General features: G+C 38.7%; 7 protein-coding genes and 2 long non-coding RNA genes across 9 annotated transcripts; 3 read left to right on the top strand and 6 right to left on the bottom strand.

Annotated features, from left to right (window-relative positions):
• Positions 1–592: 592 nt before the first annotated feature.
• LOC117133671 lies at positions 593–1808 on the bottom strand. Its single transcript, XR_004457608.1, has 2 exons — positions 1592–1808; positions 593–1404 (listed from the first exon to the last, which is right to left on the bottom strand). It is a non-coding gene; the product is annotated as an uncharacterized LOC117133671 (long non-coding RNA).
• On the top strand, positions 1792–6758 carry LOC103865294 (probable ubiquitin-conjugating enzyme E2 24). The gene is made up of 9 exons (XM_009143093.3): positions 1792–2068; positions 2684–3283; positions 3366–4679; positions 4793–4930; positions 5044–5451; positions 5534–5597; positions 5684–5823; positions 5910–6221; positions 6298–6758. Exons 3-9 carry the CDS (start codon positions 3378–3380, stop codon positions 6529–6531), a joined length of 2598 nt encoding a protein of 865 aa, XP_009141341.2. The 5' UTR covers positions 1792–2068; positions 2684–3283; positions 3366–3377; the 3' UTR covers positions 6532–6758.
• LOC103865424 (pentatricopeptide repeat-containing protein At2g33760) lies at positions 6710–9535 on the bottom strand. The gene has a single exon (XM_009143216.2). The coding sequence runs from the start codon at positions 8505–8507 to the stop codon at positions 6768–6770; it is 1740 nt and encodes a 579-aa protein (XP_009141464.1). The 5' UTR covers positions 8508–9535; the 3' UTR covers positions 6710–6767.
• A 220-nt stretch (positions 9536–9755) lies between these two features.
• On the top strand, positions 9756–12175 carry LOC103865293 (DEAD-box ATP-dependent RNA helicase 21). Its single transcript, XM_033290383.1, has one exon. It carries the CDS (start codon positions 9867–9869, stop codon positions 11979–11981), a length of 2115 nt encoding a protein of 704 aa, XP_033146274.1. The 5' UTR covers positions 9756–9866; the 3' UTR covers positions 11982–12175.
• Positions 12176–12425: 250 nt separating this feature from the next.
• On the top strand, positions 12426–18633 carry LOC103865292 (ethylene-responsive transcription factor ERF112). The gene is made up of 2 exons (XM_009143090.3): positions 12426–15538; positions 16461–18633. Exons 1-2 carry the CDS (start codon positions 15355–15357, stop codon positions 16928–16930), a joined length of 654 nt encoding a protein of 217 aa, XP_009141338.1. The 5' UTR covers positions 12426–15354; the 3' UTR covers positions 16931–18633.
• LOC117133669 lies at positions 15988–16461 on the bottom strand. Its single transcript, XR_004457606.1, has 2 exons — positions 16229–16461; positions 15988–16189 (listed from the first exon to the last, which is right to left on the bottom strand). It is a non-coding gene; the product is annotated as an uncharacterized LOC117133669 (long non-coding RNA).
• A 409-nt stretch (positions 18634–19042) lies between the features above and the next one.
• On the bottom strand, positions 19043–21521 carry LOC103865291 (probable protein phosphatase 2C 27). The gene is made up of 5 exons (XM_009143089.3): positions 21269–21521; positions 20459–20774; positions 20175–20366; positions 19879–20084; positions 19043–19801 (listed from the first exon to the last, which is right to left on the bottom strand). Exons 2-5 carry the CDS (start codon positions 20657–20659, stop codon positions 19240–19242), a joined length of 1161 nt encoding a protein of 386 aa, XP_009141337.1. The 5' UTR covers positions 20660–20774; positions 21269–21521; the 3' UTR covers positions 19043–19239.
• A 1083-nt stretch (positions 21522–22604) lies between these two features.
• Positions 22605–26676, bottom strand: LOC103865288. The gene is made up of 2 exons (XM_009143088.3): positions 26592–26676; positions 22605–23364 (listed from the first exon to the last, which is right to left on the bottom strand). Exon 2 carries the CDS (start codon positions 22961–22963, stop codon positions 22745–22747), a length of 219 nt encoding a protein of 72 aa, XP_009141336.1. The 5' UTR covers positions 22964–23364; positions 26592–26676; the 3' UTR covers positions 22605–22744.
• Positions 24166–27224, bottom strand: LOC103865290 (receptor like protein 24). Its single transcript, XM_033290380.1, has one exon. The coding sequence runs from the start codon at positions 26969–26971 to the stop codon at positions 24380–24382; it is 2592 nt and encodes an 863-aa protein (XP_033146271.1). The 5' UTR covers positions 26972–27224; the 3' UTR covers positions 24166–24379.
• Between the last annotated feature and the right edge of the window lie 78 nt (positions 27225–27302).

The following is a 27302-nucleotide window of genomic DNA, read 5'->3' as shown; positions in this document are numbered from 1 at the left end:
AAAAAAATTCAATAAAAAAATTAAACTGAAATTATAAAAATGCTAAAATATATCAATTAAATTTTAATTAATATTATAAAACTTTAAAATAAAAATATTTTCTATATTTTTAAAAAATTTAAACTATAACTTTCTAAATATAAATTTTATATTTATTATAATATTATTATTATTTTTGATATTTTTATAATTGTATAAAATGTAAATATTGTTAATTTATTATTTAACTGCTGCTGCATTTGGTAGTTAACCAGTCATAAGTATCCCGCAAACGCACAAATTTCTAACCGCATAACCAGTCGTACAAATCTCTTAAAACCGCTAGAAACCGCAACCACCCGCATCCGTAAACTCCCGCAACCGCAACCGCAACCGCTGCGGTTAAACCAGTCAGGCCCTAAGTTGGAAAACTCTCAATATATTTCAGAGTTATCTACATATATTGAGTATTCAAACTATTATGATTCTCATTTTGACAGAAAAACAGGAAACACAATAATGATTTCATGTATGTTCCCATCCTCTCGTTGACTAATGGCAGAAGAGGAAAATCTGTTCGCAAAGGACACGTGACAAACTCAGCGGTAGTTAGAATATAATATCAAACACGATTTTGTATAAATAGCATTCCCAATAAGTCAACCATGCCGGGATACTATTACTAGTGTTGTCACTGGTCAAACCCGGGTTAGGCTAGTGATGTTTATGTTTGGGAAATAGATGATTTCTGTTTAATGAAATCTGTCATAAGCATTACCAACATAAAAATTGAGGTTCTTGACGAAAGTACAATAGCTTTTTATCATCAAATGATAATCATAATTTATAAACATCATTTGTGCTCCGTGTTCAAACTATTCCTTATACGAAGTATTATTTTTTTCAAAACAATATGAAATAAATTCTTGTATTTGTCATTTTTTTATAAAATGAAATCACATTTTGAATTTTTTTTTACTCCGATTCCATAGAAAATTGTGGACCTTAAAACACATGATGATCAAATTTTCTTCTACAAATATTGAACTGTAGAAACATTATGTTAGACTTATGGTCGGTCAAAGTCATAAACAATTTAGTGATAATTTTAATAACTTTTTGATTATTCAGAAGACATGAATCATGTATGTTAATTTTTTTTTAAATTAGACCAAAGCTAATGTTTCATTTTTTTGTCAACGGCTAATGTTTCATTTAGTTTATTATACTAAGATTAGTTTTTTTTACTAGGTTTATTGCTCCAATGTTAAGCTGTCATTAGGCTATTGTTTCAATGTTAGGGGTTTCAGCAACAGACGCAAAGAAAAAAGAAACTTTGCTTTTAATGGTTTACCTAGATGTTTCATTTTCAACTTTTATCTCCAAAATGGAAATTACTTTTTAGCATATGATATATACTGAAACCTAAACCAAGCACTCGTAGCTTGGTGGTAAAGGAGGTACAACTGTACTGTCCGCCACCCGGGTTCGAGTTTTGGCCACAACGGATTTAAAATCTCTTCCGTTGGGGCGCTGGACCCCTTTCGGGAGGATAATTGAAAATGTGGCTGCCCAGATACCAGAGTTATCAAAAAAAAATATATACTGAAACCTATAGTTTTTTATTTCATAATTTTAAAAATGAAAGTATAATTATTTTTAGTTGGAAAAGGAAAGGAAGAGGAAAAAGGGGAGAAGAAAAGGAGTGTTGAATAGTAGTGTGTGGGAGATACTGTTGGTATATTCTCTTCTCCCCTCCCCACCACCACTCAATATATCCTTTCTTCGCCTCTTCTCTCTCAATGTCAAACCTAACAACCACTCCCTCACGAACCACCACCAGAGAAAAACAGAGAAACCCAGAAACAGATAAACAGAGGATAAAGCTGAAACAGAGAGAAACAGAGGAACCCAGAAACAGAGGATAGAGCAGAGAGACAGAGAGAAGCAGACAAAGTTTTCGTTTTCCAATGGTTTGGAGGTTTGTTAATGGCGTAATAGACTCCTGGGACTGAAAGGGAGAAGCACTTACCCTTTGCTCATCTTCTTGATTTCTCATTTATTACCAAAAACCACTACGCTTCTTATGGTACGTTCCTCCTCCTCCTCCTCACTTCTTTGATCCATCTATTCTTGACTTAACTTGCGAATTAACAAAAGGGTCTTCTCAAGTTCTTAGCTTTTGCTCTCTTTAAGCATGGGTTTCTAATTTTAGTTATTCATCAAGTAGAAAAGCTAAGACCTTTGAGATTTTTTTAAATTGTAATTTGGAGAAGAAAACAAAACCCTTCTTCACCCTACCATGATGAATCTGTTTAATTAATCCTAGTTTCTACTGTGTCTGTGTGTGTGTGTGTGTTCAACAATTGTTAAGATCCTGGATTCATGATTGGTGTTTCCTTTTATTATTTGACATTTTTTTGAATCTCTATGTTGTTTTTGAATGGATAAGTCCAACTTTGTAGTTATGTGTTTGATGAAGTATTCTTTCTTTCTAAAGCTAAAGTCTTTTTTTTTTTCTTTTTTATCCGCTTTATGAGCTGCAAGGAGGATAGTTTTCTCTGCTCTCTTCTTATTTCAAGTTGCCAAATTTGTTTTTTTTAGCAAGAACTTACATCTACATAAAGCGTTTGCTTCTTTCTTTATTTGTTTGCTCTCAAATCCTGTGATAAGTAATCCAACAAACGACAATTTTTTCTTGCAGGTTAGATGGAAATATTTTAACTGATGGAGGAAACTCTGGCTTGAGCTATTAACGAGCTTACCATCATGCTGGTCTCACTGCTACACTGGTGGGAGTATGCGTGAATGAATGTCCAAGATACCGATCTTGTTTCTCACTTTGTTTCATTTTCTTGAACTACATCCTGTTTCCTCTATATATACTTAAAGATTCTAGCTCCTTTTGGGCAAATCTCCTTTGGCAAATAGTACAACTAGTGAAGGTTCTCCCCTTAGGTGACTTTGATACAAGTCATTTCTCTGTGGAGACTTTCACTTTGGGGCATATCTCCTTTGGCATTTTGGAACTCCAGTTACCTGTTGAGTTCCTCCTTCTGAAGTTACTTCATTTCCATTTGTTTCGGCAAATCTCCTTTGGCATTATCAGAGTCTTTCACTTGGCTCACCTTTATCTCTCTAGTCGGAGCAAATCTCCTTTGGCATTATCAGAGTCCACAGCTGGCTCACGTTATCATCAGCAGAGCAAATCTCCTTTGGCATTATCCGAGTCTTCTTACACTTGACTCCTACTATCTATCAAAGTAACTTCAGGGAAGGAAGAGACACCATTTAATCTATTAAGGTCAGAATCTTTCATTGTCTTTATATCATTTGCTTCTTTGTTTTCTCTTGCACTTTGATGAAAGTCTAGTAATCCATGGCAGGCATCTATAACTATGGATATGAACCTCACTGACTCCGATTGGGAGAGCTCCAGCGACAGTGGCAGCAGCGAGCAAGAAGAAGTGGAGTTCTCTTACGGCGGACGTGCTCAAGACATCTTCTCAAACCTTGAGGAAACCATTGGCAAAATCGATGACTTCTTGTCCTTCGAGAGAGGGTTCATGTACGGTGACATTGTGAGGTCCGCAGCTGAGCCCTCAGGACAGAGTGGCAGGGTTATCAATGTTGACATGTCTGTCAACCTCGAGAGTATTCATGGGAAGGTTGTAAAAGAAGTTGACACCAAGAGGCTTCAGAGGCTGCGTTCTATCTCACTCTGTGATTATGTGATCAACGGTCCTTGGCTAGGAAGGGTTGACAAGATAGTTGAGCGCGTCTCTGTCACCCTTGACGATGGTTCTAATTACGAGGTTCTTGTTAGGAATCAAGATCAGCTTGTGGCTGTTCCTCCAAATATGTTGGAGGATTCTCAGTATACTTACTATCCAGGGCAGAGAGTTCAGGTTAAGCTGGCTCATGCTCCCAGATCAACTTCATGGCTATGTGGGAACTGGAGGGAGAATCAAGCTTTGGGGACTGTATGTTCTGTAGAAGCAGGACTTGTCTACGTCGAGTGGGTTGCTTCCATCATCATGGGTGGTGGTGATAGGAACTTAACTGCACCTCAAGCTTTGCAGAGTCCTGAGAGTTTAACTTTGTTACCATCTGTTTCTCATGTAAGTTGGCAGCTCGGTGACTGGTGCATCCTCCCTGGCGCTCCCCACTGTGATGTAGAAGAGCTGCAAAAAGGTTTTAGCAGAAACATGCAGAGCTCAAGCTCTGATGAGCTTTTTGTTATCACCAAGACGAAGATGAAGGTTGATGTTTTGTGGCAAGATGGTGGATGCAGCATGGGAGTTGATTCACAGCAGCTGCTTCCCGTTGGAGCTGTTAATGCTCATGACTTTTGGCCTGAGCAGTTCGTTGTGGAAAAGGAAACGTGCAACAGCAAAAGGTGGGGTGTTGTGAAGGTTGTTAATGCGAAGGAACAGACTGTGAAGGTGCAGTGGAGAACACTGGCTGAGAAAGAAGCAAGTGAGCAGATGGAGGAAGTTGTCAGTGCTTATGAACTGCTTGAGCACCCTGATTTTGGATTCTGTTACAGTGATGTGGTGTTCAGCGTTGCTACAGAGACGAAACACCAACTTACAGATAGTGACTACAGTGGTGCTTATTGTTTGTCAAGCATTGGTGTTGTTGCAGGTTTCAGAAATGGTGTTGTGGAGGTGAAATGGGCCAATGGTTCTACTAGTGAGGTATGTATTAGGCTCTACTTATAGTTCCAGTCTATGCTGAAAGTTTGTATAATTGGATTGAGAGTAAGGTTTATATTCTGTTAAAATGTTTCTCTTGAATGTTTGTATTCCAGGTTGCACCATATGAAATTTGGAGGATGGAAAGGTCTGAATTTTCCAACTCTAGCACTATAAGTTCTGCAAGTAGTGTTCAAGATCTAAGTCAGAAGATAGCTCAATCAGATGAATCATCTTCAAACCATCAGGAAACGGTAAATCAATACCTTTAGCATCTGACCAACTCAAAACGTTCTGATTCATCAGTTTATTCCAATAGCAGAAGATATCTTTATAACAGGACTTAAATGATATATGTATGTTTCAGGGTCTGGTGAATCTCTACAGTGTTGGTGAAAGCTGCAACAAGAACGTTGTGGAATCTAGTTCATTTTTCCTTCCAAAAGCTGCCATCGGATTCATCACAAACCTTGCTTCAAGCCTGTTCGGTTCTCATGGTTCCACTTCTGCTATAAGTTCGCATTCACTTTGCAATGACACTGAAGATCAAAGCGACTCTGAGGTCCTTGTTCAAGAAGCAACAGAACCACATGACATCTCTGAATCTAAATCAGATGAAGTGGATATGGACATGATGGTCAACTTGCCTATAGTAGGAAAAGGAATTAACAAGACACTAGATTCAACTATAGTGAGCTTTAAACAGTTTGATATGGTTACTGACTGCTCAGACCATCATTTCTTTTCTCCGGGGAAAGAGGTGGCACAACCTCCGGTAAGACTCTTTGAAACCAAACGCTTAAACATTCTGAGATCAGCTAAATGACACACTTTGCATTTTTCATTTCTTATTATAGGTTACAAAGAGTTGGGTGAAGAAAGTCCAGCAAGAATGGAGCAATTTGGAGGCAGATCTTCCCAGTTAGTTCATACTCTTTCTATATATGTATTCTCTGTTTTGAAACTTTGAATATAAATTACTGAACTTGATTTTTTGTTATGAACAGACACAATATACGTGCGTGTGTATGAAGAAAGGATGGACCTTATCCGTGCAGCCCTAGTTGGTGCCCCTGGAACACCATACCATGATGGACTTTTCTTTTTTGACATAATGCTTCCACCACAGTATCCTCATGAGCCTCCAGTGAGTTTCACTGCTTTAACTTCTCTTATCACTCACACTAGCTTTTAGATATGTTTGTGACTTATTCTCCCCCTCTTTGAATACAGATGGTGCATTATCATTCAGGTGGGATGCGACTGAACCCTAACCTGTACGAGTCGGGAAGAGTCTGCTTGAGTCTGCTGAATACATGGAATGGCTCTGGCACTGAAGTGTGGAACCCAGGGAGCTCCTCCATCCTTCAAGTCCTTCTCTCGTTTCAGGCTCTTGTTCTGAATGAGAAGCCTTACTTCAACGAAGCTGGGTACGATAAGCAGTTGGGCCGAGCTGAAGGAGAGAAAAACTCAGTAAGTTACAATGAGAATGCATTTCTCATCACCTGCAAATCTATGATCTCGTTACTCCGCAAGCCTCCAAAGGTAACAATTCAACAAAAAAGTGAAAACTACCATTAAGTGACCACTTTGATCAACTCTGTATTGTTGCATTGTGTAGCATTTTGAGGTGCTTGTGAAGGACCACTTCACGCACCGGGCTCAGCATGTTCTGGCTGCGTGCAAGGCTTACATGGAAGGCGTCCCTGTAGGATCATCAGCGAAACTTCAGGAGAGCTCAACCACAAACTCCACAGGTTTCAAGATCATGCTCACTAAACTCTACCCAAAACTTGTGGAAGCATTCTCAGAGATTGGAGTTGATTGCAGCCAAGGGGTTGCACTGGAACCATGAACGTTGACACAGTTAATAAACATCTCCCTAACATCCAATAACTAATGTATAATATTGGTTTGCAAAGGTTGGTAAGTCCCTTCCCATGTAGAATATGTTTTGTACTAAAAATGTGTGAGAATAAAGGCTGTAACATAGACTCATCTTGTATAATATCAAAAGTGTTGTAGTTTGCAAGAACCATGTACCATGTTTTGTAATAAAAATGAAACACTTGTGTTTGTATATTTTTGTCTTTACCAATAGTCCAAACATGAACAAGAACCGTTTTGGAAATGGTGGAATCTAAGCTTATCTCGCACTATGATCTGCCTGTTGGATACAATAGAAATGTACTTGAAAGCAGAGTGACAATCCTCACAGATGCGTAGATTCTTCACAACTGTAATGGCTTCATCTACGGTCTTCAACAGCCCGAATGCTACAGCGAGCTTCTCGCTGTGGTATCGAAGCGCATATTCCTTTTCTTCTTCCTCTACTTGGTGCATCACTTCTTCAGACACCGGCGCATACCCAATCTCCTTGCACCGGCTCATCAGAGTTTCTAGATACTTATAAATTTCTCCAGTCTCTGGGTGAGATTCGTCACCCATACTGAACATATACGTCTTCTTTTCTACTTCAATTACACTATAGCCAACCTGTTTTCTAAGGTTGTTCTTTATCATCCCATCTCTAACGTGTGACACTTCATCTGTTTTGCCACTCAAGGCGTAGATATTTGAGAGCATAACATGATGACCCGGATTTTCTGGCTCGAGGGCTATGAGCCTCTTGGCGATATCTACACCGAGATCATAGTTCCTGTGCATCTTGCAAGCTCCGAGCATCGCTGTCCACAACGCTGGAGAAGTTGCTTTCCCAGCAGCATCAAGTTCATGTATGAAACTATAAGCTTCATCAAGCAATCCAGCCCTCCCAAGCATATCAACCATACAAACATGATGCTCCACTCTTGGAACCAATCCATACATCTTGCTCATTCTCTTGTAAACAGAACGTCCTTCCTCAACGAGTCCAGCATGAGCACAAGCAGATAAAACAGCTACAAACGTTACATCATTAGGTGTTACACCGTAATCATCCTCCATTTTATTAAAAAGATCTACTGCTTGTTTGCCACATCCATGACTACCATAAGCAGAGATCATCGCCGTCCAAGCCGCCACATTAGTCTCCTTCATCTCATCAAACACTCCCCGAGCCTTTCCAACATCCCCACACCTCGAATACAAGTTAACCAACGCAGTACCGAGCTTCACATTCAACTCAAAACCATTATCAGCAATATACCGATGCACCCAAGAACCCAAACCAATCCCCCCGGTCTGCGCACAAGCCGAGAGAACACTCACAAACGTAGCTGAATCCGGCTCCAAACCTGATTCCCTCATCTGATAAAACACACGTATCGCTTCTTCCCCTAACCCGTTTTGCTCCAACCCAGAAACAAGCGAGTTCCACGCCACAACAGACTTCACAGGCATTTCATCGAACACCTTCCGTGCACCTCCCACATCTCCACACTTTCCATATAAAGCAACCAAACTCGCCTGAACATAACTATCCGACCCAAACCCAGAAACCACCGCGTGGCAATGAACCCGCTTTCCGATCTTCAACTCACAAAGATCAGCGCATGACTTGATAACGGAGGTGAAAGTGTAGCTACTCGGAGAGACGTTGGAAGAAGATAACATACGACGGTAGTAAGCGAGGCAATCTAACGGTAAACGAGACTTTGAAGTCGATTTGATGATAGTGTTGAAGAGGAAGTCGTCGGGGAGAGGCACGGAGAGGAAGAGGAGGCGAGTGTAAGCGAGGGCTTTAGCGGAACAGGCGAAAGTTAGGAGCTTTGTTAAGAGACTCCGGCTGTGACCGTAGCCCGTGACGATGAGGTGGGCGTGGACTTGTTGGAGTTGGTTTAGGCGAGGACCTGCTCGGACGATAGCTTCGTAGGCAGCTGAGTTAGCCATCAAAGGGTAGTTGAGCAACGGGGAGGCTTTACGTATAGTAATTGAAATGGGCTTAGTTAAAACTTAAAAGAGATGATTCTGAATTGGCCCATATGGCCCATCTTCATCACTAACGATCGTGTCAACTTTTGCAGTTCTTACCTCAAGACCTTTTTTTTTTTTTTTGTCGGAGTCTAAGAGCTAAATACTTTGAAGTCGTTCTATTCAAGTATTTTACTAACCGAACTAGAGCCGGGCAAAAAACTCAAATCCGAAAACAGAACCGAATACAATCTCTTCCAACAGAAGGCTCTGACCTGATCACAGTCAATCAGTTTATTGTTTTGGTTCTCGAGAGTCTAATACCATTACCAATCGCCGGTAACTCCGATCCGAAAAATAGTATTGAATCCGAATCGAAATTGATTAAATATCTGAACAGAGTCAAAATTTTGGTATTTATAGAATCAAAACCGAACTCGATCTGAACCAAAGCAATTATATATGAAATAGATTTATCTATCTAAATATATTAATTAGTTTTATATTTAATGTCAATAAAAACATTTTTAAATTGTCTAAAATACTTGAAAGTAAATATAAATAATCAAAATTAAATATTTAAAATAACTAAAATATACTCAAAACACCAAAAAACATTTAATCGAACACTTTCCTAGAGCGGTGTATACCTCTAGAAAACAGTTTTAGAAAACCAATATACAAAAACCGAAACTATACTGAAAAGACGAAAATGTCCATTTCCTAAAGGGATGTATTCAATTTAACATTTGATGTGATTTGATTTTTAATTAGAAGTGAAGTCCATGTCTAAATAGATTGTTTATGTGTAAATAGACATGTTCAAAAGAACATTTTAGTTGCTTTAACATTGATAACTCTCCTCCAAATCGATTTAATCGAACTTTTAAAGTATTTTGAGATGATCAATGACCGCATAGTCCATTCTGAAACTTAGCACTTTTAAACCTGCTTCTTGTATATCCCACATTCCCCATATCAATGAACTTACTAGTTTTTTTTTTTTTTTGGTCAAACAATCAACTTACTAGTTATCTCAGTTAAATCGAGTTTCCCTGACCCTTTCAAGTAGGTTTGCAATCTGACCCAAGTGAACGTTAAACTTTGTTCTAACTGCCAGATGCCGACCCAAGCTATTGGTAATGGGCCTAAAACTATTGGTAATGGGCCTAAAACCCTAGTAGGGGATATACATCAAACAAATATCCCAAATCAGGAAAATTTGCAAATATAAAAATTACAAAGGATAGAAAGTGATAAGAAAAGGATAGTTTCTTCAGCTTTCCCCTCCTGCAATCTACCAAGCGAAAAAAAAGCACTCAGATTCTTCAGCCAACGATGAAGCGATCAATCAACGACGTCGTTGGATCTACATCGGATGCTAAGAAGCCCGTCTTCCTCACCAAAGCTCAGCGCGAAGAGTTAGCCCTAAAACGCCGCCAGGATCAAATCTCCGATCAACGCCTCCGCCGCGAACAACTCACTCTCCCCAATCCCGATGATGAAGACGACCGGGATCGAGATCGAGATCGAGATCGAGAGAGGGAGAGAGACAGAGGCCGTGATCGAGATCGAGATCGCGATAGAGACAGAGAACGCGACCGTGACCGCCGCGAGCGAGATCGGGAGCCAGATCGACGAATCCGAGAACGCGAGCGCGAGGAGGAAGCCAAGGCACGTGAGGCGGCACGTGTGGAGAAGCTAGTGGAGCGAGAGCGGGAGAAGGAGCTCGACGCGATCAAGGAGCAGTACCTCGGAGGCAAGAAGCCGAAGAAGAGAGTCATCCGCCCTTCCGAGAAGTTCCGCTTCTCCTTCGACTGGGAGAACACCGAAGACACCTCCCGAGACATGAACGCTCTCTACCAGAACCCCCACGAGGCCCAGCTCCTCTTCGGCCGCGGCTTCCGCGCCGGAATGGACCGCCGCGAGCAGAAGAAGCAAGCCGCCAAGCACGAGAGGGAGACGCGAGACGAGATTCGCAAGAAGGACGGAGTCATTGAGAAGCCCGAGGAGGCTGCTGCTCAGAAGGTGAGGGAAGAAGCTGCTGACGCGTATGATTCGTTTGACATGAGGGTTGATAGGCATTGGAGTGATAAGAGGTTGGAGGAGATGAGTGAGAGAGACTGGCGTATCTTTAGAGAAGACTTCAACATCTCTTACAAAGGATCGAAGATTCCTAGGCCTATGAGGAGCTGGGAAGAGAGTAAACTAACTTCCGAGCTTTTGAAAGCTGTGGAGAGAGCTGGTTACAAGAAGCCTTCTCCTATTCAGATGGCGGCTATACCGCTTGGACTTCAGCAGCGTGATGTGATAGGTATTGCAGAGACTGGTTCTGGAAAGACTGCTGCTTTTGTTCTGCCTATGTTAGCTTACATATCTAGGCTGCCACCGATGAGCGAGGAGAATGAGACGGAGGGTCCTTACGCTGTGGTTATGGCGCCTACTAGGGAGCTTGCGCAGCAGATTGAAGAGGAAACTGTTAAGTTTGCGCATTATCTAGGCTTTAGGGTGACTTCTATTGTGGGTGGTCAGTCTATTGAGGAGCAGGGGTTGAAGATAACGCAAGGGTGTGAGATTGTGATCGCTACTCCTGGTCGTTTGATTGATTGTCTTGAGAGGAGGTATGCTGTGTTGAACCAGTGTAACTACGTGGTTCTTGATGAGGCGGATCGGATGATTGACATGGGGTTTGAGCCTCAGGTTGCGGGAGTGTTGGACGCGATGCCTTCGAGTAATTTGAAACCGGAGAACGAAGAGGAGGAGCTTGACGAGAAGAAGATTTACAGAACGACTTATATGTTCAGTGCTACAATGCCTCCTGGTGTAGAGAGGCTTGCGAGGAAGTACTTGAGGAACCCGGTCGTTGTCACCATTGGTACTGCAGGAAAAGCCACGGAGTTGATCTCGCAGCACGTGATTATGATGAAAGAGTCTGAGAAGTTCTTTAGGTTGCAGAAACTGCTTGATGAGCTCAGCGATAAGACTGCCATTGTGTTTGTCAACACAAAGAAGAACTGCGACTCTATTGCTAAGAATCTGGACAAGGCAGGGTACCGTGTCACGACCTTGCACGGTGGGAAGTCGCAAGAGCAGAGAGAGATCAGCTTGGAAGGATTCAGAGCAAAGAGATACAACGTTCTGGTCGCAACAGATGTTGTAGGACGTGGAATCGATATTCCTGATGTGGCTCATGTCATAAACTACGACATGCCTAAGCACATAGAGATGTATACTCATCGTATTGGACGTACGGGACGTGCTGGGAAGAGTGGTGTTGCGACGTCGTTCTTGACGCTTCATGATACTGACGTCTTTTATGATCTGAAGCAGATGCTTGTTCAGAGCAACAGTGCGGTGCCACCTGAGCTGGCTAGACATGAAGCGTCTAGGTTCAAACCAGGTACGGTTCCTGATAGACCTCCAAGACACAGTGACACTGTCTACATAAACTGAGTCGTTAGGCTCTGGATTTGCTCTTGAAATTTCCTGGGCACATTTATCTCCTTTACTCTTAAGTGAACTCATGTGTTTAGTCGCACGTTATGTCCTTTTATGATGTTGTCGGAATAGTGAAGGAAGCTGTAGTTGAAATTTTAGTGACTTTGTTTATTGAGAAACTTTTTATCAACATTTTTGACTGTCTCACATATGAAAGAATAACCCAGAACGTTTTGTGGATCTGTAAGAGGACTGTAGAATGCTATTGTAACAGATTCTGAGCTATAGCTCCTATTGGTGCCTGAGATGGATGTGCATGAAGAGGAGTGTCTATTGTGACAGAGCCGGAGCTAACTCCGTTAGATGCACGAGAAAGCACGTGAAAATGAAGTTTCGAATTAAAAAGATCTCAATACATTACAACTTCATCGTCTTTCTTCAGACAGACAAAATCCATAAACCTCCACCATTGAGTACATAGTATAGACACTTGGTCCGTTTCTTTAGACGGAGCTTGTGCGTAGAGTTAGTGTCGTTATCATACACGTTGACTACCTTTAATCATTAGCCTTCATAGAGTTAGTGCCTCTTTGTTCATGGGTCGCTTCTCAACCTTGGGAGACCTTTAGAGCAAAAGAAAAAACTATGGGAGGCCTAAAAGCATACATTAGAATATGTGGCCTTCTAAAACTTAACGTTAAAAGTCATATTAAAACATTTTAAAAGGTAAATTCTTAAAATAAAAGAATGCTTAGATACTTTTCTCAGATTCAACTTTCACAAAAAGTACAAGCAACTAAAAACCAAAAGTTTCAACAATATACAATAGAACATGTTGGTAATTTAGCACGTGATCGCTTGCATGAATCAAAACGTCGGTGATAGGTCATTCATACTGCAAAGACCAAATTCGTCTGCTAACCCTTCGCCTAACTTAGCAACAACAAGGCATCGATTTTAAGGTAAATAAATCTTAATTGTGCACTGATTACGAAAAAGAGAACTTGCTATATGAATTGTATTTATCACCTGCTACATGTAAACCAATACTACAACGAATAAACCAATACTACAACGAAAAGTATTTTTCGATCAAAGTGATCGGACCAGAGCATTCATATACTTTGAAGTATTGTCGTAAAACCACACGTAAATTCTCTTACAGCAATGTCTTCATTGAATTGAATAGCATACTAACTAATGAAAGACTTATAAATAAATATCAATATAACACTAGGGTATGGTATTATGCGATTGGTAGGAGTTGAAATGTTCGTGCGTAGTCTGCTCTGACTTTTATAATCAAGGTTGACTACACATTTAGGTAAGCCCATACGTCATCTTGGTCTTCAAATTAATATCTTATTTCACACACTTGGAGATTCTAACTGTCGGTCTAATGATTTATCATTTTAGCTCAATATTTCATTTTTCTTTAGTGTTTATAATATTCAGTTTATTTCTTCAACCACATGATTGAAAAAATTATTCATTGACATATCAATGCATGTAATTAAGATTCTACCCCAAGGATAAATAATAATCCCTCAATGACTTATTAAAATGGCACGAATCTTCCAAACTGTTATATTAACCACAAATAGAAACATAATATATTAAAAGAGATTAGTTGCAGATTCTGTCCCATTTTTAATGATGAAATGCGATGAGTACATTTCCGAAAACTGTATGTAGCGAATAGAAGCCGAACATTTCTTTTAAGTGGATCATAGCAGATCAGAGCATTAAGTGGTAAATCTGATGACCAGTCAGCAAACACGTGAAAGCTTCAAACATCGATCTGGTGTTTTCTGAATACGCTAACACTTTTATTTGTTTCCACACAAACAACGCATTGATTGTAAAATAAGTTTTTGTGATGAATAAATTTAGTATTCATTAAAAAAGAAACACAAGCGATCACGATATTTGGTTGAAAGCTCTAAAATGATTTATAAGAAAAAATAAATTATATCTAGAATATAAACTTAGTTACGTTAAAATAAAACCTTCGTTACGTTGTCATTTGTTCGTCCTTTAATAAATGGCTTGGAGTTGGCTTCAAGGACTACGACTTCATGACATGACAACCATGAAGTGCATAACTTCTTAACTTTTATTTGCAATGTTTGCCTTTGTCGATTAGAGTATCCTTAACTTTTATTTGAGTGGGTTCAAATTTTCCAACGACTAATCGACTAAACATTGCATAGACTATACTATATACACTGATATACGATTGGTCAAAACTTAGTGCACATGCACGTACTGATATATGATGTGCCAATAAATAGTGTAATTGTTTCCACTTAAACAGATAGACACTTAACGAAATCATGATCTAAATACATACATGAACGTAACTTCAATCTTTTGGAAATGTTGACCGCTGAAATACGAAATCATTTCATAAAACAAAGTTGGAAACTGCTTTTGTTTTCTAATTCCGAGTAAATCAGTGAAATGGTAGTTATGCTAAGATTAAGGAAAAAAAAATATTCCAGTATAATCCTTTATTACCTTGACTTGATGATGATCAGTCGTCATGCTTTGTATAATTATACTCTAATCCATAAATGAATTTATTTGAACTTTAAGAAATCGTCAGAGGTGTGCCAAAAAATAAAGTAGCCAAGCTCATTTACTACTTTGTTTCTTGAAAACATTAATATATAGTATATAGAAACATTAATATATACATCAAGAATTTGAAACAGTCCTTTCTCACATGAATAAAACTAGTGATATAGTATATTATTTTCTGTTTTGGTCAGATCATACATGTTCCATTTCAAAATAAACCAACATTTCAACTCGGAAAAACTAATTTATATTAATACAATCTCTGCTCTTATCGTTTATAATTTACACCTTACAGACGTACATTGCATACCTTACCAACTTTGTGTTAATTAGAAACGAGGACAATGTTAATACTACTACTAGACTACATGGCAAGCCCCTCGATACCACTCTATATTATAAATAAGTTTTGTTACAACAATATATAGAAATGATTTTACAGAATTACTATTATTTTTTTTCTTTTTTGAAGCTTGATTTTACAGAATTATTTTTATAGAACAATGTGCGTGTAGAGGTTATGACCAAACTATTTTTGTGGGTGCAAATTATGACCAAACTATAATGTAGCAAAGCTTATACAAACCTTATCTTTATTAAATTGAAAGAAAAAAGCTATACAAACTTCTCTCTTCCTATGCTGGTCAACAAATAGATGCGTGTGTTTCTATATATAACATAGATGCAGGTATTAGACATCTTTACTGTACATTTTTGGCTTGTACATCTTTGACTACAAAAAAATAAAAATAAAACATCAGAGTTTTTTGATCCAAGAAAAAAACATCAGAGTTTATATCATCGGATGATGCCTAGTGGGAAGAGACCTCTTTCACCGGAATCAATGGCTCGAAAAAGAGAAGAGAAAGAAGATTTGTATTCTTGCACAACTTTGTCGGAGTCTGATGTGTCTGCTTTTGTCTCTGAACTCACAGATCAACCCACCCCACCATCCATGGATTCATCTTCTTCATCTCTTACCCCTGGAGGTAATCTCATATATCTGATCAATTTACTTATAATTCTATATTAATATATGAACACATAGCTTTGTGATTATCTTTTTCATAGCAGATTTTCTTTTCATACACTTTGGAACTGGATAGTTTAGTTAATTATTGGATTTTTTTTTTATATTGGTTATGAATGCGTTAGTGGTTGCAACATGACCTTGATCAAATGGATAATTCACATGTTGAAAATCAGTTTGTTTTTGCATCCTTCTTGTTCACAGTGTATTAGCTCATTTTATTAGAACTCAGTGCATCTTTATGAATGTTCCTGGTATGATCTTATTAAGGTTAAGCCGCTCTTTAATTTTCCAAATTTGTGGGACAAAATGATCATAATTTGGCCTTCCAATAGATGCTTAACTATCTCGGTTGCTACCTTTCATAAGTCAGGCTAGGGTTGGTAGCGACAGTCATGTTTTGGTTTAGTCAGACATTATTTCTAGCTTGAAACATAGGGAAGAAGTATTCAAAAATCGAACTTAATTATTTTGTACCGCAATATTATAGGAAATACTGAAGTATATATTAGTTGATTACCACTTAAGAGAATTTTTTATTAGAGAGGCTAATAAAATGATCATATTATACCACATAATAAACGATCATATTATTATGAATTTTTGTTACCTCTTAATTTTTTTTTTTTTTTTTGAAACATTTTGTTACCTCTTAATAGATTTCATTAATAGACGTAAAAAAAAAGATTTCATTAATAGATGTAGAATGATAGTGTTACAAAAAAAAAAAAGTAGAATGATCATATTATTCAAACACATCAAAACACATGCCAATGGACTGGCAGGTTTATGTTTTTCATGAAAGTGATGAATAACATGTGATATCATATACATCTAGGCAAGATCCAACTTTTAATTATGTCTTTTCATCATTTCATCAGAACAAAGAAAGTCGAGACAACGAAACTACAGAGGGGTGAGACAAAGACCGTGGGGAAAGTACGCGGCGGAGATCCGTGACCCGAACAAGGCAGCTCGTGTGTGGCTTGGCACGTTCAACACCGCAGAAGAAGCAGCGTTAGCATATGACAAAGCTGCTTTTGAGTTTAGAGGCCACAAGGCCAAGCTTAACTTCCCGGAGCACATTCTTATCAACTCATCTACTCATCGCTATCCATCAACCGCTACTTCACATGATCCCATCATCGTTACGCCAGTTCCACCAGTTGCTCCTGACATACTTCTTGATCAATATGGCAAATATCTATCGGAAAATAGCTACTCCAGTACTGCCAACTTGTCCATGACTATATCGGCTTCTTCATCCTCATTGAGTCAACAAGAGAATATACCAAAATTGGAGGATAGTGAAAGCGTGAAAAACATGAGTATTCACAAAAGAAGAAAATAGCATATCCATGCATGCTTTAGGAGTATATTCCTCAGTGAAACATTTGCTTTACCACCCAAAACTTTAAGAAGTTACGTAGGGATATAGGTCCCTAAATTGTTACAAATATTTTTTTATTAAAATTCTTAATAAATGTTTGCTCGTGCCGTCAATTTAATCCGGCTTTGACTTCTTTATGATTTTATGTTTTGACACTGCATAATAGGGGTCATTAAAGAGTGATGGGGTGCATTTAGGATTCAGGCCTCGTGGATGAAAACTGAAAGATAACCTTTTGAGATATATGAATATGCTAGAAGGAATTTTAATCTTCTTATTTGCCAACGAGTTGGGCCAGTGATAAATAAGTTACGGCTATAACTGCCGCCACTAAATTCGATTCGCTTGAACTATTTATGATGTTTGGGTTTTTTCGGCAAATAGGTAAAATCATCTTTTTTTACCCAAAAAAAATGCTAGAAGGAATCAAGATGACTTGGAGAGCCGCAAGAAAGAAAGAAAGAACAGCCGCAAGTTCTGTATTTTCCGGTGACCGGCGCGTGGTGGCTTCGTTAGCACCACCGCCGGTCTAGTTAGCCTTGCCGTCTCTGTCCTTTGTAGATCTGCTAGTTAAGTGTTGTTTTGGGATGCGAATCTGGGTCTGCGTTTGGTGACGAAGCGGACAGTCCGTGTCTCTTCGAGGTCTCGTCGGGACTCGGTGGTGGGGCGGGTGGAGACAGTCCGTATGGTTGGTTGTGCGGAGGTCTCCGCTAGGCTTAAGCTTCGTTTCCTCTTCTCTCTTGTATTCATCTTCTCCTCTTTGTCTCTCAGCAAATCTGGATTACTAGGGTTTTCATTTCGTTTTAGATCTCTAGATCTTGATTTGTCGCTCTGGTTTCAATCCATCTCAGATGTTGTTGTTTTGGGTTATCCTTGTCTGTGTGCTTCAGATGGGTTCGTGCTTCATCCTTTATCCCATCTGATGTTTGTTATTTGACATAGAGGTTGAATCTGAGGCATCCTTGTTGGTTTGTAGTGTTTGTGTTATGTCTGGTTTCATCAACGGTATAAGTGGTGGTGTGATGGTGGCGGTTGTGTGTGATGAGCAGAGCATGCCTTTTATTCTTCAGAAGTTGCAGGGTTCTTCTCACCTTTCCATCTCTCAGGCATGAAGGAGTCCTTCTCGCGGCCTTATAATAAGTGTGGTTTCCGGATGTTCTCATGATTCTCTCGTTCTTTGGTGGCTTCGGTGAAGCAATATAATGAAGTTGAGGGTGTAGGCTTTCCGATGAAGGTTCGCTTGAGGAGGGGGCTTTAGTTTCGGGTGGTTGTCTCTTCTATATTTGGAGTTTTTTGCAAGGCGTTTTGGCTCTAGTTTGGTACCGTGAACGGATGGTTCAGGTATGTTTGGTCCGATGTTGTTGTGTTGGCCACTACTCCGCTTACTCTCTCTTGTGCTTGGTTGGTTCTTGGCAAGAGTGCCGGCTGTTTCTATGACTGGACGACTTATTTCTATTAGCCTCTTCAAGGTTTGTCTTCGGTTTTGGTTATAAGATTGCAGTCTCATCTTGTGTTTGCCGTAGTTGTTGTATGTGTTGCCTTTTGTTTGGGTTTAAGAATCCCGTTTGTGGGCTATGTTTCCGGGGATAGTAATGTGTTTCCACCGGCTTTTGGTTATCATGCTTGTATGTTCTCAGTTTTATCAATCAATCAAATTCAGAAGGAAAAAAAAAAAGAATCAAGATGACTTGGAAGAGAAAAAACTGTCTCGTACGCATTCTAATTGGTCAAGAGACTCAAGACAAACAATGTTTGTTCTGCGGACCAGATAGTGTAACCAGTAAAACCTGACTATGAAGTGAAAGTCCTTGTAGAAGAATTATCACAAAACCTCCAATATTATTCTTGCACAAGCATATTTCAATTTTAGTTATGTTTCCCTTGTGTGTTGGAGTTGGATTAGAGAAGAACTACTTTATATATGTGGCGTTAGAATTATATATCTAAATGCTAGGGTCTCATATTTAAAAAAAATACAAAAGGTATCGACGTACTATAATCATAACTAGCTTCAACTGTAATAATACAACCTTGTTAGTTACGATCTAACATCCCTGGATTTAAGAGAGATGATAAGCAAAGAAGAAGCTCTGATATATATTTTACAAGTAAAAAAACGTTATTTACAAAAGCGTGATACATGCATCCATCAAAAATCTCAATGAATGTTGAATACTAATATAGGCAACAACAACATACTCAGAACACAACAACATCTCTAACATGGCAATAGCCTCTCACAAAGTAAAGACAGAACAACAAGAACATGCTTAGGGATAACCATCAAGCACACCTTTAAGTAGATTAAGCCCTTCCGCTGATATGCTCCGCCTCACCCTTGACTGCATCCGGATCTCTATCCTCTGTGGAGGATCAGGAGAGAAGCACACAACAATCACAGTCAAATTATCACACGTATTCCTTTTAAGAGCCTCCCTCACCAGCTCCCTAGAGCATCTCTCTGGATCATTATGAATCATCAGTTCTTTCCTCGCGATTGTCACCGCGCACTGACTGCTCATCACATCCCACAGACCGTCGCACCCCATTATCAAGAACTCATCTTCTTCGCTCAGATCAGTCTCTTGCAGCTCTGGCTCTGGACTCAGAGGACAAGCGGAGCCTTTGGGGCCTTTCATGTGCCAGTCTCCGATGGCACGTGCTACTGATAGTTGCCCGTTGAGGTAGCCATCGTAGACAACTCCACCTAGCTTCTCTATTCTTACTTTCTCGGCGATGCAGTTTGGTTTGTGGTCTTTGGATAACTCAATTGCTCTGCCTCTTCTTCCAAGCACTGCTCGGCAATCACCAGCATTTGCAATTATCAACCTCCTGTAATGAAAAGAAAGTACCAACTCTGTTCATAATCAAATCAAAAGTACATAAACATAAATTCAAATGTTCCTTACCTTCCAAAAATAAAAGCTGTAAGCGCAGTGGTGCCAGAAGAGATGTCAAGGGAAGAATCATCTGCAAATTCGTAATCAGCTTTCAAGAAAGCATTCTTAATTGCCTTCTTTACACATAGTGGGAAGTAGGAGTCTTCTACAATGTATCTCAGTATGTTCTTTCTAACGAACAGTGCTGCATCTGTGCCTCCATGACCATCAAACACCTGCCAAAGACAACACAATCAACAATGTTAACAGGTTGACAAGGTGCGTATAAGCTTTCTTTGGGCATGGTTTTGAAGATATACACTCACCCCATAGAAGGCTCCAAGAGATGAGAAATCAACAGATGCACCAAGATGCTCAACAAGATCATCAATGCAAATGTGTTCATCTTCCATAAACTGTTTTGCTCCTTGTTCAGCACAGCTTCCTGATCGGTATACAGGCAGAAACTCTGATTTTTCATCAGGTGACTTCATAACCAAACTACAAACATCCACATCCTGCGCACAAACATCAACTAGTTAAGTCATTTGAACCACAATGCAAGAGAAAAAAAAATACAAATCCAGAACTTGTGGGTCATATAAGTTACCTGCAGCCTACTAGTAGTAGTGCTTGTGATATGTTGCATAGAAGAAATGTGTCTCGGAGGTTTTCCTTTACTCATTTGTTTAGTAGAGTCATCTAAAGTATCAGTCTCTACTGCAGAAGCCTTCTCCATGTTGAAATCTCCCTCTAGAACCGTAATCAAAGGTGAAAAATCCATACCATCCGCTGAGCTCTTCTCAATCATGTAAATCTATCAGCAATCCAGTAACAATTTCCTCTTGTGTGTTTTCAAGGTAAAAGCGTTTTCAGTCTGTTGCTTTCCTCTGTTCCCACTAGCTCTTAGATCAACAAAGACAAACCTACAAGGATCAGAGACTTTTTGTGAGAAACAAAACTTCACAACTTGAAAACTAAAGGAACCTTCCTTCCCCAAATATCAATCTCAAAGCCAAAAGAAATGATTTTGATAAACACCCAAGTTCAGCAGATCCTTGTTCTTGATCAAACCGGTGGTATCAGAGTCAATAACCACCACACCAACAACTGAAGCTTCTACAACTCTAAACTAAGCACCGAATCAAAAGCTCCCACAAGGGTCAAGACATAGCTACTCAAAGGTGAAACCTTTTATACGATCAGATCAAGCTATCGATTAACCAGAAACATAACCAAAACTCCATTTTCGAAATTGACAAGAAAAATTCAGAAAATCACACACACACACACACACACCCAGAAGCTTAATTCAACAAAAAGCTCACAAATTGTCAGCTCTTAGACTAAACCCAACAGATTGATGAGAAACGAAAAACCTCAAATTCATGTAGATGATTCAGAAAGTGAGAAGCTTTACCACAAACAAAAGCTCTGAGATGATTGATCTCACAACCATAGAACAGCTCTGAGATTCTCTTGAAAACTTTCACGGAAACCCAGAAGAAGAAGAAGAAAGTTATGGCGTTGAAGAAAGAAGAAGGAGAAGAGAATTGACGAAAGACAATTTCTTTGAGAGAGAGAGAGGAAGAAGGTTTGTCTCGTTTGGTATTTGGTTGGCCACCGGCGATTCCAGGTAATCTCTTCCATCGTCTATCTGTCCCTCCGGAGATCTTTTACTGACACGTGTCTTTATATCAACGGCTACGCATTACTTTGACCGGGTGGTACCGCCATTGAGTCCCACCCGTTAGATTGCTCGGATAGAAAATGGACGGATGAGATCTCATCCACGTAATCTTCTATTGTCTTTTCCATCGCGTGGGGTTATTACCTCCGATTAAAATATTCTTATGTAGCTGCGTCAGATTCCCGCCATACACTTGTCGTAATTGTATTGGATGTATCTTAGATTCTCGGCTGTGATCAACTATCGGGAAAACTTATTTTCCGGTTTGGGATGGAACTTATCTAAAACCGGTAAAAGCCCATATCGGTAGCGATCTAACGACAATGGTAGCTATTGTTGTTGGTGATTGGACATCTCATTGATGGAATTAGAATATTAATTTTGCATATTATTATTTTACTGACTTTTATTGCAATTAAAAGTATTGTTTTTGGGTCTTAATGTTGAGAGATTAGAAGTATTAACTGCTAATGATTGAAAATTGAAACTTTAATGCCTAAAACTAACAAGTAACAACCAATGGTAGGTAGTTACACAGATTATATGTAGTTGGATGTTCTTTTTGATTGTTGATATTTTGATATGTCCTTTCTATTTAAAATCAAATAAGAATTGTTATGTATCCTTATGAAGGTGGTGGTGTTATATTTAGTAGCTTAATTAAAATGTTGGTTAGGTCACTTTCAACACTAGTTTTTAATAAAAGTTATTTTGGTTATTCGTCTTTTATATGCTATTTTTATGGTAATTTTTATACTAGTTTTAGAGTATTTTCATATTTTGTGATCTTTATAATGTTTATTGTTCAAACTTGATCAAGTTTATGAAGATGCTTATTGCTACAACTAATGGCATGCTTTTCAAATTGCTGGTGGTTATGGAATTGACTTCAAGTTAATTTATACACACTATAATTTGCTAGGAATCAGTCGGTCATTCCAAGTTGTGTGCTAAAAAGATGAAACTAATCAAAATATTCAGCGTTAGGAATTGGAACACATGTTATTTATTCTTTATCTAATATTTTTTATACGTTTGGCGTATAATATGTCGGAAGATGATCAAATTTCTCGTAGACTTAAGCATTGATCAATTGATTAGATTGGATCATAACAACATATAGGAAAAAAAACAAATCAATTACCGCAAAAGCATCAAATAAAAAAGCAAGGGAACATGTTAATTTGTTTTGTGATAATGTGTGATTCACTTCTTAGCTTGTTGGTTAGCTGAATCTATAGCGGAGGGAGGAGCACTGCCTGAGAGTGTCGGTGCGTCTGTTGCGCCACCGCCTTGGCCAGGCTTAACTTCCTGGTGACCAGAAGTTCCATAAGCGTTCTTCTTGTAATCTTCAATATCCTCGTACTTTGTGTAAGGACTCGTTTCTAGTGGTAACTCTTGTTTCTCTGTTGGTGTCTTTGACATGTTTCTTGAATAAATTAAGGTTAACTTTATTTCCTTCTTGATTAATTTTAGAAAGAATAAACAAGTGATTTACTTATGGGAGATGTAAATAAATGTTGTCCAAAGAAATTGCACAATATTGGCCGTAGAACTAGGGAGTGTTTTTGACTAGGTAATGTCTTAATTATCTAATATTAAGAAGAATTATAATTAATTGTTACTATTATTATGAAATACTTAATTGTGTTAAGAAGAATCCAACACATGTGTGAATCCTTCTTCCATCATCCATCTATTCATCACTAAGCTATCCAAGTCTTTTAGCTCTTCAATCCTTGGATGCATTGTATCGTATCTCACACAACAAAAGCATGGCACTGATCTTCACCTCGATCCAACTGCAACCCACTTCTTTGCTTACCCTGTTCACTCATGAGTTCTCTAGTGAATGAATGTGATATTCTAGCGAGTTGTTGGATGAGAGAAGTAAAATGTAACAGCCACGATTAACCATATGTGTTTAGTAAATTTAGAGGAGTCTTGGGTACACGTAGGGTTGCAGTTTGCACATCAACTGGATAACATCTCGCTTGTGTTAATATTTTTATGCAAATTTGCTATTTGTAATTTCTATGTTGCGATCTTTTCGTCTTTTTGACAGAATGACAGTAATAGGTCTGATCGTTTTAAGTGGTATAAGAGATTAGATTTCAGCTATTCGGTGAAGATCTAGTTCGACCATCTTGTTATATCAAAGATAAACTCTATGTGATGTCTTCCCTAAAAGTTCAGATATGTTTACAAAATCATATATCTATCAGGAATCCCAATTAATTTGAAAGACTGTATCTTTTCATTAGGAAACTGAAATCATTATAAATTACCTTATTAAATTAGTAAATGATTTAATTGAAATTTGTTTTTTATTGTAGTTACTTAATTCAGAAAGTACTAAGTAATATTTTAAAATTTTAGAATAACTCACCTAAACTAATAGAGGATGTATATTTTAATTGGTATTTGACGTATTTGTATTTTAGTTTTAATCTAAAACTATAAAATATACACATTTTAATATTATCTATAAATGATTATAACACATACTTTCTACGTTTTATAAAAAAAATTAATAAGTTATAAAATACTATATTTATTTTTATAAAATGAGAGCACAGATTCTTTGCCTAGATGTTAATAATGCAAAACCGTACCAAGGAAGATGATAGACAAACCAAGTAATAAATGAACCTTCCAAGATCAAATGCAAAACAAAAAAATCATAAAATTTCTAGGATTGAAGAGCAACTCCAGTGTGAAAATTACTACAAAACACACCATTTACTTTATAGAGAAATGAAAGAGAACAAAACATCAGATAATGATAAAACAAACATAAGGAGATGCTTCCATACATGAGCACTCAAACAGAAAGCATTCCTAACAGTTTCTGCGCTTGTTTGGACCAATAATCTTGACGAGCCACTCCGGTTTGTATGAAGCAATGAGTTGTGCGATTGCCAATCCAAGCAACACTCCAGGTCCATACCCAATAATTACAGCTTTCCAGTTCAACACTTCTTCTTCATCTTCTTCATCTTCTTGCTTAGGTGGTTGTGTCGGTGGTGCATTAGTCCCAAAGCAAGTTTCTTGGAGAGGAAGACCACAAAGGCCTGCATTCCCTTCGAATGAAGATTTAGCTTGCCCAGTAATCTGTGTTCCTTGTGGTATTTCACCCTTGAGTTGGTTGTGAGACACATTTATGTACTCCAAAAACGAGAGGCTTCCAAGTCCATTAGGAATAGTACCTGAGAGGTGGTTGCTTGATAGGTCTAGTGATTCAAGATTGCTCAGATTGGCCAACGACAAAGGAATATGGCCTGTGAAGGCATTGTTTGATAAGTTGAGTGCAATTAATGCTTTCAAGAGACCAATTGATTCAGGAATCTGTCCTGTAATTCTATTCCCAGAAAAATCAATGGTGGCGTATGAAGTAAGGACCTTCTTTTGCTCCATTGATAGACCTTTGTATTGCAAATCTATAGCCTCTATATTGAAATAGTACAATACCCCGTAGTTAATTTCTTCGTGTACCATATATAGACTACTATCTTCATTCATAGTAAGGGACGATGCTTTCCAGTTCACAAAGTAGCTTGGTGGCAAGCTTCCGATAAACTTATTATCAGATATCTCAAATATACGTAGCTCTGGAAACCCGAGAGGACCTTGATCAGGAGGAGATATAGAGCCATAAAACTTGTTTGAACTGAGTGTAAGGACTTGCAAGTTCGGTAAAGCCTTGAGCCAGAAAGGAAATGTGTCTTCAATCATGTTGTGGTCAACGCTTAGAAACTCTAGAGATGAGCAATTTTGAAGAGATCTTGGAAGTTTTCCGGTTAGTCGATTGTGCCCAACGTCAAGTGACCGTAGCGGAGAACCGATATAAAACACGTCAGGAATAATTCCTTCCAAGTTGTTCTTTCGAAGAGTCACAACCGACAAGTTACTCAAGCATTGAGGGATTGGACCGGTGAGGTTGTTGTACGGTAGCTTCAAATGAGTGAGAGATCGACAATTGCATATTGAACGAGGTATGCTCCCTGTGAATTTATTGAATTTTGCAGACAACATGCGGATAGAGACTGGTAGAACAGGAATTGCTCCTTCAAAACAGTTTTGCTCCAGAAATATATTCTTCATCGATGAATTTACCATAACGTCCGTTGGACCTTCGAAACCATTAAATAAGTTATTTGAAATAGAGAATGTGGTCAGACGAGGAAGGTTCCATAACCACTCAGGGACTTTCCCTTTGATTCTGTTGTTGGAAAATTCTATAAACTCCAACTTTTGAAAGGTTTTTAAGAAAGTTGGGAACTCATTGATACCACAGCCTGATAATCTCAAAATCTCCAAGCTTTTTGGGATGTCTGACTTTGAACTTAAACTGGCTGGAGATATACTATTACCGGAAAGATCAAGGTGCAACAATGATTTTAGCGGGGAGAAGAGGTTTAAGTCAACTGGATAGCTTGTGTTTAGGAAAGAAAGGTCTAGGTGTGTGAGGTGAATGAGCTTTGAGATAGGCTCTATGATTTTTCCTTCAAAATGGTTATTCCCAAGGTACATGTGCTCGAGCCTAGATGGGGTAGGGGAGTGATGAACTTCAATAGAACCGGTGAGATCGTTTCCAGACAGATCAAGGTATGATAAGAAAGGCATGGTGAAGAGAGAAGAAGGAATGGTTCCAGAGAAGTGGTTATCACCAAGATTTAGAAGAGAGAGCATGGTAAGATTTTGTACAAGTGGGAAACTACCAGTGAGCTGGTTGTGGTTAAGTTGCAATTCGGATAAAGAAGTTAGGTTACTAATTGTGGGAGGAACTTGACCGGAAAAGTCATTAGAGGCAAGAGACAAGTACTCTAGTCTTTTGAGATTTCCAAATTCATAAGGGAGTGATGAAGTGAAGCTGTTGGAACCTAGATCAAGGAAACGGAGGTGGTGCAACTTAAAGAGGCTACTGTTGGAATTCAGTGTTCCAGAGAAGTGATTTTCATTGAGGTCTAAGAATGAAAGCAAGCTTAGGTTATTAAATGAGGAAGGAACTTGGCCTACGAAGCCATTATTGAAAAGAGATAAGAACTCTAACCTGCTGAGACTGCCAAATTCAGAAGGAAGTGTAGATGAGATGAAGTTGTTTTGACTGAGGTAAAGGTGACGAAGATGATGTAACCTGAATAGACTACTGCTGGGCTTTAGAGTTCCAATGAGACAGGCCTTGAGTTGTAGCATTGTGACCGCACTGGTGGATTTATCGCACCAAACTCCATTATAGGGTTTGCTAAGGTCGCAATGGCTGCTATCAAACTCGTTCATGAACTCAGTGAGAGCTTGAGACTGATTGGGATGACAAGCAACATAACTGCTGTAATCAATGTTTACACTGAAGGGGCTTGAAGGGGAGATACAACAGAGCAAGATTAGCGAGAGAAAATGGAAAAGCATAAGAGATTCCAACATGGTGGTCATGAAAAGTATTAAAGAAGAATTATTTTGGTTTAAGAAAAATGAGAGGGAAGGTTGGTGGTATAATAAAGATAGGTGAGTTTCAGTGGGAGCAATGTCACCAACACAATGACACAGCTTGACTTATAGAAGAAGTTAGAACTAAGTGAAGTCTTTGTATTCTAGCTTGGAAGAAATAAATTGGCTAGTGGCTAATTGTCATTCAAATCAAGAAGTGAAACCCGCGTTAGTTGATTTTTCTAGCGTATATCTTGGATTGGAATAGTTTAAGAAAATAACAAAACAAAAAATTGGATTGAAAAATCATCGATTCGAAATTTCTCACATATGTTCA

Source organism: Brassica rapa, chromosome A04 (genome assembly GCF_000309985.2).
Source record: "Brassica rapa cultivar Chiifu-401-42 chromosome A04, CAAS_Brap_v3.01, whole genome shotgun sequence".
NCBI lineage: Eukaryota > Viridiplantae > Streptophyta > Magnoliopsida > Brassicales > Brassicaceae > Brassica > Brassica rapa.
Note: the sequence above shows the minus strand (reverse complement) of the source record. Positions and strands in the feature narration are given on the sequence as shown.

Coding starts and splice junctions, on each gene's coding strand:
- LOC103865294 (XM_009143093.3), top strand. CDS start 3,378: ATGGATATGAACCTCACTGACTCCGATTGGGAGAGCTCCAGCGACAGT. Junction 4,931..5,043: donor CTTCAAACCATCAGGAAACG/GTAAATCAATAC, acceptor TGTATGTTTCAG/GGTCTGGTGAATCTCTACAG. Junction 5,824..5,909: donor AGTATCCTCATGAGCCTCCA/GTGAGTTTCACT, acceptor CTTTGAATACAG/ATGGTGCATTATCATTCAGG.
- LOC103865424 (XM_009143216.2), bottom strand. CDS start 8,507: ATGGCTAACTCAGCTGCCTACGAAGCTATCGTCCGAGCAGGTCCTCGC.
- LOC103865293 (XM_033290383.1), top strand. CDS start 9,867: ATGAAGCGATCAATCAACGACGTCGTTGGATCTACATCGGATGCTAAG.
- LOC103865292 (XM_009143090.3), top strand. CDS start 15,355: ATGATGCCTAGTGGGAAGAGACCTCTTTCACCGGAATCAATGGCTCGA. Junction 15,539..16,460: donor TTCATCTCTTACCCCTGGAG/GTAATCTCATAT, acceptor TCATTTCATCAG/AACAAAGAAAGTCGAGACAA.
- LOC103865291 (XM_009143089.3), bottom strand. CDS start 20,659: ATGATTGAGAAGAGCTCAGCGGATGGTATGGATTTTTCACCTTTGATT. Junction 20,085..20,174: donor CTCTTGGAGCCTTCTATGGG/GTGAGTGTATAT, acceptor TGTCTTTGGCAG/GTGTTTGATGGTCATGGAGG. Junction 19,802..19,878: donor ACAGCTTTTATTTTTGGAAG/GTAAGGAACATT, acceptor TTTTCATTACAG/GAGGTTGATAATTGCAAATG.
- LOC103865288 (XM_009143088.3), bottom strand. CDS start 22,963: ATGTCAAAGACACCAACAGAGAAACAAGAGTTACCACTAGAAACGAGT.
- LOC103865290 (XM_033290380.1), bottom strand. CDS start 26,971: ATGACCACCATGTTGGAATCTCTTATGCTTTTCCATTTTCTCTCGCTA.